This window comes from Lepidochelys olivacea (assembly GCF_965140295.1).
Source record: "Lepidochelys olivacea isolate rLepOli2 genome assembly, chromosome: 13".
NCBI classification, from domain to species: Eukaryota; Metazoa; Chordata; order Testudines; family Cheloniidae; genus Lepidochelys; species Lepidochelys olivacea.
Window position 1 is genome coordinate 26746121 of NC_140423.1, and position 15951 is coordinate 26762071.

The 15951-nt window shown below is 47.3% G+C and overlaps 2 protein-coding genes across 2 annotated transcripts in view; one reads left to right on the plus strand and one right to left on the minus strand.

Annotated features, from left to right (window-relative positions):
* Positions 1-15951, plus strand: part of LOC311530100 (uncharacterized protein) — a 165689-nt gene that overhangs the window by 13888 nt on the left and 135850 nt on the right. The window contains exon 2 of the mRNA XM_084646476.1: positions 3665-3768. Coding sequence (XP_084502602.1) covers positions 3755-3768 — 14 coding nt within the window. The 5' untranslated portion in view covers positions 3665-3754. The remainder of the gene's footprint in view (positions 1-3664; positions 3769-15951) is intronic.
* Positions 13031-15951, minus strand: part of ASIP (agouti signaling protein) — a 45418-nt gene continuing 42497 nt past the window's right edge. Inside the window, exons 7-8 of the mRNA XM_084645381.1 lie at positions 15635-15656; positions 13031-15284 (exon numbers count right to left, since the gene is read on the minus strand). Coding sequence (XP_084501507.1) covers positions 15108-15284; positions 15635-15656 — 199 coding nt within the window. The 3' untranslated portion in view covers positions 13031-15107. The remainder of the gene's footprint in view (positions 15285-15634; positions 15657-15951) is intronic.

Sequence of the window (15951 nt, forward strand, 5' to 3'; positions counted from 1 at the left end):
GACATTCCTCTGCTCCCTAGGCTGGCCAAGGACACTTCCTATGAGACTCCATTTTATATAGCAGTACAAACAAGTTACGTATTGCCTCTCTGACATGGTCATTTACCACCCTCTACCTTGTACGTGTTGGTTCCATTAAACATCTCTATCCATCACACTGTCATCCTGACTTTATCTTTAATAAGGGTCAACATGGTCCTGTTATCTCCAAGGAATGTGTTTGTACCCACTTGCTATTGGGGTGTTCCAGTACCATCTTTCAGGAATGTGTTTGCATGAGTGTCCTCTGCCTAGTACTTCCTAGGAATATGTGTTTTTGCAATATCAGCCCTGTTCTTACCAGATTCTGTGAGCTTGCAAGCAGGCAGAGCCTAACTTATACTAGCTTTGCTTCTTTGCTAGGTAGTATAAGGGCCCGACTGTCAATCAAACCCTAACCCCACCCCTTGACCCCTGCCCCTTCACCGGAAGTCCCACCCCATGGGGTATTACTTCTGGGGTCAAGGCTGCCACATAACCGGAAGCAAGGTGTGTCATGTGACCCCTCTAACAACTCCTCCCACTTCCCTCTACCAATCAGGAGGGGTTTCACCCCTCTAGGACTGCCCCGAGAGGAGATTTGACCAATCAGGGCAAGTTCTGGGGCGGGGTGTCCTCTCCAGAAGTGGGTCATGTGACCCCTCTAACAACTCCTCCCCCACCCTCTACCAATCAGGATGGGTTTCGCCCCTGTAGGACCGCCCAGAGAGGAGATTTGACCAATCAGGATGAGTTCTGGGGCGGGGTGACCCGTCCGGAAGTGATTCGTGTGACCCCTCTAACAACTCCTTTCACCAACCTCTACCAATCAAGCCACACTGAGAGCAGATCTGACCAAAATCGGGCAGGTTCTGGGATGGGGTGAACCGTCCAGAAGAGGGACGTGTGATCCCTCTGCCAATCAGAGCACCATCACCCCATGAGTCCCAGCATCGGGCAGAAGAGGCCATCTTTTACCAAGAGCGTGTGTTTTAGAAATCGCGGAAACATGGACTTCTTCACCACCCCCGTGAGAACTTCGGACTTTGTTTTAGCCCCAAGGGTCTTTGACAAACCGCAGAGAAAGCGCTACATCAGCGAGAGTTCCGAGGAGGAGGAGCGGGCGACTGAGGGGAGCCTTTGGCTCAGCCATTGATGGATACACTGGAACCCGAAACCCAGCTGCTTGTGAGGCACCGCGATGAGCATGATGGCCTCTTGTCCATCCCCCTGGAGGAAGAAGGCAATCGCAGCTCAGGGGAGTCACTAGTGGACAAGCTGAACGGAAAAGACAACACTCAGGTAAATGAATGTTTAAGAAGTGACGGTCGAGGGTTGGAGGTGTAATGGGGCTAGGAACCAGGGATTGTGTAAATCAAAAACCAAGCAGTGGGGTGATTACACTGTTTCTTTTCTGAAAAAAAAAAACCTCTCGACAGCTCGACGATGCCTTTCTAGAGGACCCGGAGACCCTGGACAGCGTTGCATCAAGCAGCGAAGATGAACCGGGCCCACCTTGTTTTTGCTCAACGCCGATACAAAATGTTGAAGAGGACTCCGAGGATGACGGCAATGAGGAGTTTAGGAGGAGGCTGGCATGGAACTGACTGAGCCAGTGCCACGTCGTGAGCGTAAAAAAGTCAGGCGGACTATTGTATGCGTTGCTGTTTATGCTGTTCTTAATCACTGTCTTAGGGAAAAGTTTTTTGAAGATTGTGAGGGCTGTGTCATAGATGCACCAGGCCAGCTGCACCATGACTGTGTGACTTGGACTTCAGTGGATATAAACTGCAAGCTCTGGGGCCTGTGTGCTGAGCTGTGTTTGGAAAGCTTATTAAACACTATTATTGCCATAGGTTATGCTATGCAATGTCTGTGTCTAACCCAAGAACATTTAGCGCAAGGGGTGACCTTGATAAATGCTGTGCAATTCAGTGGAGACCCTGACCATGTTTTAAAGAAAATGACCAAACCGGAAGATGCCCGCTTAGAGCGTTATATTGACCACCTGGTCCGCACGAAAAGTTACAGAACCCTGCTTAAGAAAAAGCCTATTTGTAAGAAATCTAAAAGGATTAAGTTATAAAATGGTGAGGGGCCGAACATGCGATATAAAACTTGGTAGCTGTAAATTAAAAAAAAAATCTATTGAAAAGGGTTTTGTGATTGTCTGTATTTCTGTTAAAAGGTCCTTAAGGGAGCTTAAAGTTTGTTTTTTTTTCTTTTTTTTTTTTAATGGAGCATCTTGGTTTGTTTTCAAGGAGCTGTATGTCTTTTAAATAAAAAAATTTGTTTGTGAGAACCTAGTTCTTGTGTCTTTTGTGTAAGAGAGACCCATTTACAGCAAAAAAAAGCTGAAATGTATGTTGTGGGAGGGGAAAAAATATCCTAAAAATGTGTTTACAATAAAACAAACAGGGATGGTTCAGACATGTGGTTGAGTACAATAGAGCTGACTTACTCTGTTGAACTGAATGGGTTTAACCACCCCCCTCACTGAATAGCCAGGGTGACTGTGATTACTCACCCTTGTTGCCACAGGGTTAATTTTGATGGGAGTGCACCCATAGTAAGGGAGGTGGGTGGCTGAGGATGGTGAGTTCTGATTAATATGAAATGAAATAAAACCTCAGGAGTTTGCAGATGCTATTGGACAGTTTAAATATAACCCCTGGAGTTGGCAGAACTCTATTGGACAGTTTAAATATGATGCCAGGAGTTGGTGGAACACTATAGGCCAGTTTAAATATGACCCAGGAGTTGGTTGAAGGCCATGGGGCACTTTTTCTAGAAAGCACCCCCACCCCACCAAACTTTAAGCATGAAAGAAACATGTTTTTAAAAACAAACAAAAAAAAAAACAAACAAAAAAACCCCAAACCCCTAGACATTCATTGATATCTGCAAAGGGCCCTTCACTTGAAATAGTTACTGTAAGAAGGCACTACGGGGGGGGGGGGGGGGGGGCTAACTCTGAAAATATATAATGCCATTCTTTGGCCATGCTGTCTTAGTAAATAATGGTGCCTATCTTTATTGCAGTGTGATCTGTTTAGCATGGAACCAGTAACTTTAAGTTGCAGTTCATCACCAGGCCAAGGAAAAAAACATTTTTAACTGTAGTTGTGCTTAATAACTTCAGGTATTACATAGGTTGAATAGGATTTAGGGGGTAATACTAACTAACATTTTGGCTTGTTTTTTTAACCCAAAGGCCCCAAGCACAAATGGCTGGGGCGGGGCGGGGGACAGAACAACTGGGGGTCTTTTTAAAAGCATGTGGGTTTATTGAAAAGTATTTTGGTGCAAACAGTGTTTTAAACTGCTGGGGTGTGTGTGTGTGTGTAAAACATAGGTGGTTTTTAAAAAGTATATGTCTACAAACTGATGGTAATGGTTTGTTTCTTTTGGTTTTACTTTGCAAAATGAGATGTATTTTTTAAAAAAAATATTTGTGGGGGTTGTTTTTAAAGTGGTAGAAATAAACTCAAAACCTGTGTTTGTTGTACAGCCTGAAATGGATTATTTTGTTTTAAAGCTATGACTTTTTTAAATAGAAAAAACACCCAAATGAATATATATTTTTTTATTTTAAAATTTACTAGACAGTTTCATGTGTTTTATTAGAATGTTGTTTGCTTTACAGTACGGTCAAAACATGAGGGGGTAAAAATGCTCAAAAGAAAAGGAAAGAGACAACTGAAAAGAAAAATTCACCAGTATCAGTGACGGATGGATGGATGAAGCTGGGTAAATATATTTTGCTTATTAGTCTGGTTAATTTATGAGGTTTTTTATTTTAGTAAATACTTAGGTGTGGGTGAGAAAGCTGGCAAAGTTACATTTTTGTAAAATGCTTTTTTTCCCCCCTGCCCCAATCAGGCATGTGCAGCCCTTCTGACAAGGCTGCAGTGGGAGCTACAAGTATACCTCCCCGAGAACCACCAAAGAACTGGAGTTGTGTTTGCATGGATGTTTTTTACCAGAGTGTTTTGTTTTGTCCTTGGGTTTGACGTATATGAGGTTTGGACTGGCCTGATGCTTCATCTGCACTCTTGTGCTGTTTTGCATTGTTAAAGGTCTCAAAGCAGATCCATGTGGAACAGTATCAAATACCTTACTGAAATTGAGGTAAATTAGATCCACTGCATTTCCTTTGCCTAAAAAATCTGTTACCTTCTCAAAGAAGGAGATCAGGTTGGTTTGACACGATCTACCTTTTGTAAAACCATGTTGTATTTTGTCCCAATTACCACTGACCTCAATGTCCTTAGCTACTTTCTCCTTCAACATTTTTTTCCAAGACCTTGGATACTACGTTGCCTCTTTCTGATTCTTTGGAGTCTTTTGGCCAGTGATAACATGGATGACTGAGATCTCAAGGTTGCATCTGTAAAGGCAAAATGCAACACTTAACAGAGGCAGCACTGTTCACACCAGACAGCGCAATGATTCCCCTGTACTTAAGGGCAAGCACAGTCTACACAATAGCACAATTTGCCCGTGTCAAAGCAAGCACACATAACCCATGGGAGCCCCAAAATGGTGAGTAAGCACAGAGTCAAGCGTGACTGATTGTTTCACGGCTGTACTGTCCTCTGGATTTCTGTGCCTTGGGGAGAGCCAACAGAGGCAGGGGGCCCCTATACTGAACACTGTCCCCACATTTTCCACAGGAGTTAGTCCTGGAAGATATTTCACTGCTGAGGGTGACCTGGGAAGCAAGGGAGGGTATTCTACTGCAATGCGGCTTCCACCATGGCCCATATGCAGCTTGCCTGTATGCAGCAATGGTCCCCCCGGCCCCTCACGGCACAGTGGTGTGGACAAGTTAGCCTTACTGTGACAAGGACCAGAGTGGCTATCCCAAGAAACCTGTGCAAACGCATTGCCCAAGTTCTGGATGAGACCTTTGAAGAGATCACTGAGGCTGATTACCACAATGTGAGAGAGCGCATCAACGCCCTATTCCGCATTCAGGCATGCATGCAGCCCTAACCCTCCTTGCCCCAAGAGCCCACACTGAATAACTTCCTTCCCAAAATAAAAGCCGCTTACCAGGAACCTCCTCTGGTGTTTCTCCTTCCCCAAGCACCGGCTGCTGCGACTGGCCACCTTCCTCCTGGCTTGAGAACAGCTCCTGACTGCATGCATCTAGGGATTCTGGGATGTCTTCCTCCGCCTCAGCACCCTTGCTCCCGCTTTGCTGCTCCTCCTCCTCCTCCTGCCTTGTTGAACTGGGCTCTGAAGTGTCCATTGTGGTACTCAGAGTGGAGGTGGGGTCGGCCCCAAGTATCACGTCCAGCTCTTTGTAGAAACGGCAGGTTGCAGGAGCAGCACCAGAGTGGCTGTTTGCCTTGCGGGCTTTGCAGTAGGCATTCCGCAGCTCCTTCACTTTAACCCTGCACTGCAGTGCGTCCCGGTCATGGCCCCTTTCCATCATGTCCCTTGATATCTGCCTGAAGGTATCATAATTCCTACGGCTGGAGCGCAGCTGGGACTGGACAGCTTCCTCCCCCCAAACACTGATGAGGTCCAGCAACTCACCATTGCTCCATACTGGGGATTGCCTGGCGTGTACAGGCATGGTCACCTGGAAAGATTCACTGAGAACACTCCATGCCTGGCTGAGCAAACAGGAAGGGGATTGACAAAATTCTCAAAGAATTTAAAGGACAGATCTGACGGTTGGTCACCTGAGGGCCAGGCAGTAGAGTTCAAAGTGATGACCAGAGTGGCTAGTACAGGCATTGTGGGACATTTCCGGAGGCCATTCAGAGCGCACTAACAGACCAGGGCATCCACACTGGCACCGCGGTGCTCCAGCGGGGGCGCACAAAACGTTATTCCACTTGCCAAGATGGAGTACCAGGAGCGCTCTAGCCCCCGAGTCAGAGTGCTGTACGTGCCTTGCCAGTGTGGACGGGTAGTGAGCTAGTGCACCCGGGGCTCCTTTAATGCGCTCTAACTCGCAAGTGTAGCCAAGCCCTGAGTCTAGATTTCCTGGTCTCGTGATTTCCCAGTGCCAAGCTAAATTAGATGCTACAGCATCTGGTTTAAATCCAGACGAGCACATCTGGTAGAGATGGAGACTAATAGCTCATAGGTATAAGCATTCCCTCCACTGAAAGGGCATTTCCACTTTTTGGGCCTTACCCAGCTCCACCTGTAGTCAATCAATGGCAAAACTCACTCACTTCAATGGGAGCAGAATAAGGCTTTGTCTTGGTGTTTTACTGGGTTCATCTCTGTCTGGATTCCCAGAGACGACTGAAGGCCTGAAGTGTGCTTTACTGCCCTGAGATTGTTACCTTTGCTCTATGATACAGACTTTGCCAGAATTATCCATGCCTTTGTCACCTCCAGGAAGGTGCTTTTGCCCTGCTTAGAGTCACCTTTGGCAGAAGCTGCACCTAGTGCCAAATGTGGCCATGCCTGCTTTTGAGTGGGGTCTTCCTTTTCCCCTGTGCACACTATCTCTAGGTGCTCTGATCCACCACCACAGCTCCAACTACCATCGCCAATCTCCCTTTCTACTGATAAACTACCCACACCCTCCAACACACAATTGCATAACAGTCCCCTCTCGCTGCAGACACAAATGCATACGAAGGTAAAAGGAATGAAGAAATCATCTCTGCAATGTGCAGCCTGCAAATAGTCTCCTTCTAGCTTTACTTTTGATATTGTTATGCTGAGAAATGCTGGTGACTGCTTGGATCACAAATCTCTTTGACACTGGAAGTATTTGCACTCAACTGTCAGGATGAGTTAATCAGAAGTCCCCTCCCCCCAAGACAAAAGGGGGGTTGTGAACCCCCCAGGAATTTGGGGGAGAGGTTGTTTGGCTGAGTACTGTTTGTGTTATACATGTGTTTGTGAGCGGCAGAACACACAGGGGGACCAAGAGGCAAAAAGCCAAGCAGCAACTTGTGAACTCAGCGTTACCCTGGAAAAAGTCAGTGAGCTTTTGGGTCTGGCATTGGATAAAGAAGCTTGGGTCTGTAAGCTAAGAAACTGCTCCTTTTATTCTTGATTCCTCCTGCATTTGGAGGAGCCGGACCTTGTACATTCCTTTGTTAATAATCAAGACTGCATCAAAGAAAATACCAGCCTCCATCAATTTCTACTTCCAGCTGGAACACTTAGAGGAGAGGAAAGTGATCAAGAACAGTCAGCATGGATTCACCAAGGGCAAGTCATGCCTGACTAATCTAATTGCCTTCTATGACGAGATAACTGGCTCTGTGGATGAGGGGAAAACGGTGGATGTGTTGTTCCTTGACTTTAGCAAAGCTTTTGACACGGTCTCCCACAGTATTCTTGCCAGCAAGTTAAAGAAGTATGGGCTGGATGAATGGACTATAAGGTGGTTAGAAAGTTGACTAGATTGTCGGGCTCAACGGGTAGTGATCAATGGCTCCATGTCTAGTTGGCAGCCGGTATCAAGTGGAGTGCCCCAAAGGTCGGTCCTGGGGCCGGTTTTGTTCAATATCTTCATAAATGATCTGGAGGATGGTGTGGATTGCACCCTCAGCAAGTTTGCAGATGACACTAAACTGGGAGGAGAGGTAGATACGCTGGAGAGTAGGGATAGGATACAGAGGGACCTAGACAAATTAGAGGATTGGGCCAAAAGAAATCTGATGAGGTTCAACAAGGACAAGTGCAGAGTCTTGCACTTAGGACGGAAGAACCCCATGCACCGCTACAGACTAGGGACCGAATGGCTCGGCAGCAGTTCTGCATAAAAGGACCTAGGGGTAACAGTGGACGAGAAGCTGGATATGAGTCAACAGTGTGCCCTTGTTGCCAAGAAGGCCAATGGCATTTTGGGATGTATACATAGGGGCATTGCCAGCAGATCGAGGGACGTGATCGTTCCCCTCTATTCGACATGGTGAGGCCTCATCTGGAGTACTGTGTCCAGTTTTGGGCCCCACGCTACAAGAAGGATGTGGAAAAATTGGAAAACGTCCAGCGGAGGGCAACAAAAATGATTAGGGGACTGGAACACATGACTTATGAGGAGAGGCTGAGGGAACTGGGATTGTTTAGTCTGCGGAAGAGAAGAATGAGGGGGGATTTGATAGCTGCTTTCAACTACCTGAAAGGGGGTTCCAAAGAGGATGGCTCTAGACTGTTCTCAATGGTAGCAGATGACAGAACGAGGAGTAATGGTCTCAAGTTGCAGTGGGGGAGGTTTAAGTTGGATATTAGGAAAATTTTTTCACTAGGAGGGTGGTGAAACACTGGAATGCATTACCTAGGGAGGTGGTGGAATCTCCTTCCTTAGATATTTTTAAGGTCAGGCTTGACAAAGCCCTGGCTGGGATGATTTAGTTGGAGATTGGTCCTGCTTTGAGCAGGGGGTTGGACTAGATGACCTCCTGAGGTCCCTTCCAATCCTGATATTCTATGATTCTATGATCCTTAGGGCCCTGAACTTTGGCTAGCTGCTTGGGTCAAAAAGGGGCAACACAATTTCAAGGACAGGTATTTATTGTACTTAGAATGCCTTTCACTGACCTTTAACTAGCTCTCCTGGCAGACTCCTTTATCCAGTGGCAGATGACTCTGTCTCTCTCTCACACACACACACACACAGAGGCTAGGAAAAAGCACTTAAGCATGTGTTTAGATCCATCCCTATTCAGGGCAGTAAATATGTGCAAGACTCACGCTGAAGTCTGATTAACTTCAGTGGGATTTACCGTGCACTTACCTACTGCCCTGAACAGGGATGCTTTCCAGAATCATGGCCTCAAGCAAGAAGAGAACTTAATTTTTTGTAAATTGTTGAGACAGTGTATGAAAGGAAGCCCAAAGTGTCTTTAAAAATAAGAAGGGAAGTAGTATATTTTTACTCAACAGAGCAAATGCAACAGCTGTGGGCAATAGTCAGCAGCTGCTTAGGAATATTATATTTCACCTCTCTACTCATCTCATGGAGACATAATTTGCCATAGAAACATAGGAACTGTCAGACTGGATGAGACCAATGGTCCATTTAGTCAGTATCCTGTCTGTGACAGGGACCAGGACCAGGTACTTTAGAGGAAGGTGAAAACCCGCATAAATGGACAGTTATGGAATAACCAAACAATGGGGGATTTTTCTTCTACCTCTAGGCAGGTAGTGGTTGGCTTGTGCCCTGCAAGCTGAGAGTTTATAACCTATCTACATGTTTATCCTGTCCAGTGTAAGTACAGGTGTGCTTATCTATCTATCTATCTATCTATCTATCTATCTATCGAACCTTTTTTCAAATCCTACTAATTTACTGACCTCGTTGGTGTCTTGTGTCAATGAGTTCCACAGGCAATGTGTTTTTATAGGTGCCTTTTGATTTCACTGATTGATTGTATCCTTGTTCTTGCAACAAACGAAGGTGTGATCAGGAGTGCACTCTCCCTTCATCCCATTGGTTATTTTGTACTTCTCTGTCATATTCTCTCTTATTCGTTTCCTCCTGAAAGCAAACATCTCTTCACTCTTTCTTTCCTCATAAGGAAGTCTTTCCAGCTCTCTAATCTTTGTCCTTGCCTTGCTCTAGACCTCTTTTATCTCCACTTTATTTGTGTCATACCATTTCTGTGCTCTCTCAAATAACTTATTAGATCATGTCCTTTTCAATGCTCTGATGAACATAGTGCACCCAATGGATTTCCGACTACTACTGTGAGATAGGAAATGTACCACAGCTATTGCCTCTCACCCAGAAACAGGGCTGGATTAACTTTTTGTGGGCTCGGTTCCAAACATAGTTGTGTGCCCCTATGAGGGCAATGGAACATGGTGTGGGGAGGTCGGTCCTTGGACCGAGGGGCCAGCCAGGGGCAATGGCATGGCCCTGCTCCACCCGCGGTGAGGGCACAGTTTACAAGCCGGCAGTTGCCAGATGCACACTGGCTCACCCAGCCCTGTGCTGCCAGCATGCCCCTTCCCTGTGGGGTGGGTCCAAGCCCTGCTGCACAGGCCCCCCACCCAGCACCTCCTGGACCCACTATGCCCAGCACGCCCCCCCTCCACAAATGCACAGTGCCCTGAACATTACCACCCCTGCCCAACACCACTACTCTCCCACACCACAGTTGCCCAGTACCCCACACAGACACCCCACTGCCCAGCACCCCAACATGCATCTCCCCATCCCACTGCCCAGTACCCTTCCCCACAGCCTCACCACTACTACACAGTGCCCCCCAAGAGACCCCCCACTGCCTAGCACCCCAAAATACACAAATCTCCCCCACTGCCCAGCGCCTCCCACCCTCTCACATCCCAGCATTCCCCCCACAGACCCACTCCCCCATGCCCTGCTCCCAGGCTCTGCTGAGCTAGCGCAAAGCAGGGATGCCCCCTCCCAGCACAGTGCTAGGGGGCAGGACAGCTGAAGCTCAGGAGCAGAGAGTGGCCCCAGGGCCCCACCCAGCCCTACCCACCTGGTGCTGATGGGACTCATGGTGGAGGAGGAGTTTCCTTGCCGGGGGGGAAGGGGAGGTGCAGCCTCCAACTTCACCAGCCCGCCACTTCCACAGAGCAGCAGGGAGAGGTGGGCCCCACCCCTGGGTAGTCCGAATCAGACGGTCACCGGCCTGGAGCGGCAGCAGCTGAGGGCTCCTCTCTGCCCCAGCTCTCCTGGCGGCTGCCTGCCAGTGACGAGGGCAGAGAGGAGCCCTCAGCCAGCCACCAGCCAAAAGGAGCAAGCAGTGGGCAGGGGTGTGGGGGTGGGAGAAGAGGTCGGGGGGGGGGGAGAAGAGGTCAGGGAGTGGGGAGGAGCCAGTTGGCGGGATCAGGGCAGAGAGAGAAGCCCTGCTGGCTGGCCGAGAGGAGCAAGCAGGGGGTGAGGGAGGAGTAGGGTGACCAGACAGCAAAAGTGAAAAAACCGGATGGGGGTGGGGGGTAATAGGAGCCTATATAAGAAAAACACCCAAAAATCGGGACTGTCCCTATATAATCAGGACATCTGGTCACCCTAGGGAGGAGCCGGGGGGTAGAGAGGAGCCAGCTGCTCCGGGCACAGCGCAAGTGTGGGAGGGGTAGCAGTGGTTTGAGCATTGGCCTGCTAAACGTAGGGTTGTGAGCTCAATCCTTGAGGGGGCCATTTAGGGATCTGGGGCAAAAATTGGGGCTTGGTCGGGATTGGACTAGATGACCTCCTGAGGTCCCTTCCAACCCTGAGATTCTATGACATGATTCTAAGTGGACCAGGCTGGGCCGGGCCCCTTTTGAGCGTGGGCCTGGTGCCAGTGGTGCCATTGTAAACCCGGTACTGCCCAGAAAGCCCTAGTAACTGTGGGAATGGCTACACCACAGTCGGGAGTTGTGATTGCAGCACATGTAGACATAACCAAGATTGCTTTGATTTAGCTAGATCCAAGTTAACTCCAGTAATGCAGCAGCATGGGCTAGCCCTGCCTCCTCAGAGCTTTGGGTACATACTTGTGTGGCCACCAGCTTGCTGCTACATCTCCACTGGTATTATTATTTGAGCTAGGTTTGATCAGCTATAGCAAAGCTAGCTCAGGTTTCCCTACACCTGCTGCACTCACACGCCTGATTGCAAAGTAGACATAATGGGGACCAGCCCAGACAGGGAATGAACATCTTCCACTGCCATGCACCTTAAGCGGTTGTTTACACCAGTGCAAAGTGAATGCAGTATGGCTGACTAGTGATTTTGGGGTCCTATTCTACCTGCCTCATGAAAACTTGTCTCCTGAGGTTGGCAATATTATAGAATGTAAAGCGGATGTCAAATGCTACGAAGTCAGAAGGGTGGCACTTTGCGCACACTTTGCACTGGTTTAAATGATAACACACAGTGGTCGGCGGTGGTGCATCGGGCACCCTGGTGTCTAACTGGTTCTGTATAAACCAATCTGGCAATATATCTGCCTAGATTGATGAGAGGTGACACAAATTTGTCGCCTCCCAGTTTCCCCAGCCAAAGAATTAGCAGCAACATAGAACAGAAAAGTGGAGACTTTTTCAAAGCCATGCAGCTGGGTGCAGCATGGGAGAGCATACCAAAGGGAAGAGGAAAATGCTGGAAAGAAAAGCTCAGTCATCTCCCAAATTCATATTCTCTGGAGCAGTGGTTCTCAACCAGGGGTATGCATATCCCTGAGGGTACACAGAGGTCTTCAAGGGGGCACATCAACTCATCTAGATATGTGTCTAGTTTTACAGAAGGTTACATAAAAATCACTCTCGAAGTCAGTAGAAACTAAAATTTCATACAGACAAAATGAGACAGTCAGCAATTTTTCAGTAACAGTGTGCTGTGACACGTTTGTATTTTTATGTCTGATTTTGTAAGCAAGTAGCTTTTAAGTGATGTGAAATTTGGGGTATGCAAGACAAATCAGACTCCAGAAAGGGGTACAATAGTCTGGAAAGATTGAGAACCATTTCTCTGGAGTATACAAGCATTGTTCCTCATATTTTGCTTAGCTTCTGTATCAGCTTCAAACTTGGCTACTTTGTGCTCAATACCCTCTTCCAAATTGCATGTCTTCACAATCCACCTAAAATGGTGTCCTGGAGTAACTGCCCCCGCACCTTGAAAATATTCCATATGTGGTTCCCCACTAGTTTTCCATTAAGCCCCCTCATTGAACTCTTCCCCAATACTGGCCAAAAACCCTTTGAAAATCCATACTTCACTTCTTCTACTTGGCATGGCAGAGATCTTGAAAGACCTCCAGAAGAATGTTCAAGCACAACTTCTCTGCCTGACCCCTGCGGTGGAGAAAAGATTCTCAGCAGGTGTAAATCAAAGGAGATAGGCTGATTTACAGCTCTAACTCTCTGTCAGTCCACAAACATTATAATTGACGTGTCTTTTCAAAACATCCCATTCCAGTCTCTTCATTTTACGAGTGAGGCTCCTCCACCCCAGAGAAAGTGGCATTAATTTCCCTCCTCCCTGTTAAAAAAAACAACTCTTCAGATGGAACATGGGAAGTAATTGCTAGGTATGTGTTTTATTGTTTTCCATACTCTATAAATGTTCATTCAATGTGAGCAGTTGCTGAAAGAGTAACGTAATTAAGGTTGATGACAATTTCATAGTATTGATTGTAAGTTCATTTGTGCCATTAATAAAAACAAACAAGCCACTATTTATTTTGTCTTAATGACTGTAAATACTGTTATAAAGTATGCATAGACACACACACAAACAACTATGCATGAGATGAGCCTTTACCTTCCCACTAATCACAGATAAGCAGCTATAGATTACAAAGTTAGAATTCCATGTTTGGGTTTTGCTAGAGGCGGTAAAATTTTTCAACTGTTTTTCTTTAAACCATTTTATTTAATGTACCCTTTGGGAATCATTAAAAATAAGTGAATAAATTTCATGCCATTCCTCATTTTTAGAGGAAAATATGCATTATTTTCCAGTTAGTTTCTAACACTGGCCTTTGTGGAAATCTACATTGAAGAGCATTCAAGTGTAAATTAAAGCTATAATACCTATCAAAGGGTGCATGCATGTGCATTTCTTTATCAAACTGGTGTCTATGCTGTGCTATGAAGATACAAGCTGGTACGCCGTGACATCCCATTTGCACCCTGCTGCAGTGCAATGGAAGTCCTGGAGTGTGGCTTGGCTAACTACTCCTTGAAAGCATGGTAAGCCAAGCTGCACTGCAGGACTTTCACTGCACTCGAGCAGTGTCCACACAAGATGTTACTGTGTGGCAAGGTGGTGTGCTGTACATTCACATCCTGGCGTGCTGCACTGTGTAGATATGGCTTTAGTAAAGGTTCTGGGTGAAGGCTCTGTCAGGTTCTCATTGTATCTGAGCACTGCACTCAAGAAAAGCATTTTCTTTGCACTCCACATTCCAAAATGTCATCTGACCATTACTTTGGTTGTAAATGGCCACGTAGGACATTTTCTTCTGGTCTGTGGGAATACCATTTAGGGACATTATAGGTCAGATTCTGCCAATCTTATGCTGAGTGGATCTATGGCAGAGTAAGGTACTCCTCAACCTGAGTAAGGGTGTCAGGATTTGGCCCTATGTGCCTGCATCTAGTTTTTTTCTGGACTCCTTTTTTTCCATGCCCAAATTGTGTATAGACGCCTGAATCTGTACATCTGATTAAAGGAAACAACTATGAACATTTTAATAGACTCCAACCTTGCAAGATTTATGGCAGCCAGTAGGAAAAGGAATGCACATTGGGGGTTGGTCTGTCTCTGTTTAACCTAGGTTTTTCTCTCTTTTAACTTGGGTGCAGGAGGGGTGAGGGGTTGGGCTCTGAGGGGGAGTTTGGGTGCAGGGTCTGGACTGGGGTAGGGGGTTGGGGTATGGGAGAGGGTGAGGGGTGCAGCGCTTACCTTGGGTGGCTTCCGAAAGTGACCCACACACCCCTCTGGCAGCGACTCCTAGGCAGGGGCCAGAGGGGTCTCCATGCACCGCTGCCTGCAGACACCACCCCCACAGCTCCCATTGGCCACAGTTAACAGAGTCGGTGCATGTGGGGGGGGCAGCATGCGGAGACACCACCCCCCGTCCTGGGGTTGCATGGACATGTCGGCCACTTTCGGAAGTGGAGCAGGTGAGCAGGAAGCTGCCTTAGCCTCATTGCGCTGCTGGTGGTGGTGGCAGGGGCCTCGGGCCCTTTTAAATTGCCTGAGGGCAGCATGTGGGGCTGGGGGGGACACTCCATGGGAGGTGTGTGGGGGTGGCAGGCGGGGCCAGGGGAGAGACTCAGCCCCGAACTTTGGTGGAGCCGGGCCCCCGGGCCCTCATATTGGTGGAGCATGGGCACCTCGGGCCCATACAACTCACTGCCCCTACCCCTTCAGTTCTGTTTTAACTACTCTGTCAGCCCATCAGCTTCCATCCCCCCCTCCCTCACACTCTCTGTAATGATTGACTTGTGGATCATAGTGTTTGCTCCATAAGGTAAGCATTCATGCAGGTCTGGGGAACACAAAGCCAGCCAGAAAGCTTCAAAGACTCTATACTTTGCTTGCAATACACACGAGAAAAACAGGTTGAAACAAACTCTGGAGCAGTTAATGACAGAGTTCCAGCACTACCTTCCTTCCTGGTGTGGGTTTAGCAGTTTCGGTTTCCTACTCGGCAGTAGCAGACAGTCTGAAAAAGCCGGCAGTGGCAGAAGGTGCAGAAGTCACAGCACGGGGGAGAGGGTGGCTTGCAGTTTTTCCAAGTAGCCACACAATTAGGTGGGTGTGTGGGCCTGGGCCTGCGGGATTTTCTTGTCTCGGTCTTTCTCTGCAAGACAGAAATGAAAACTTTTATTAACTCTACAGCAATCCCAGATCATGAATAAAGCATCAATACAGGACTTGACCAAGAGAAATGTTGGTTTGAGATCAGGAGCAAATACCTAATAATGTGGCCAATATTGGACATTAGAATAGCCTCTCAGAAGAATTAGTGGAAGCCCCAAGCCCAATATCCTGAGTTATTTAAAACAGCACTGGACAGGGCCCTGGAGAATACACTGCTATCCTGCATTAGCAAAGTGATGGACCAGATGATCTGAGGGTCGCTCATAATACTTTGCCCATCTATGTCTTTTTATGTGAAGATCTCAGAACATGTTTCAAAGCTCACAACACCTCTGCAGAGTTGATATCAGCCCTGTTTTATAAACAAGGAAACTGAGTCACAGAGAGGTGAAGTGAAACCTGGGAATGGAACTCAGGTTTCCTGGCCCACACACCGGTGCTTTAAACACAAGTCTAACAGCCCCCTTAAGAGAGTTTGTCAATTTTTAGGGCCATATTTTTAGAGCCTTTTAAAATTATTCCATAATAGCAGGGTAAAAAAACAGCCACCACCCTGCATGTAGGCATGTGCAAACTGCTAGTCAAGTATGCACCCAATTCCTGCATGGAAACCCCTATTTGCAAGTGTAAGCAGTGTCAGGATGAGC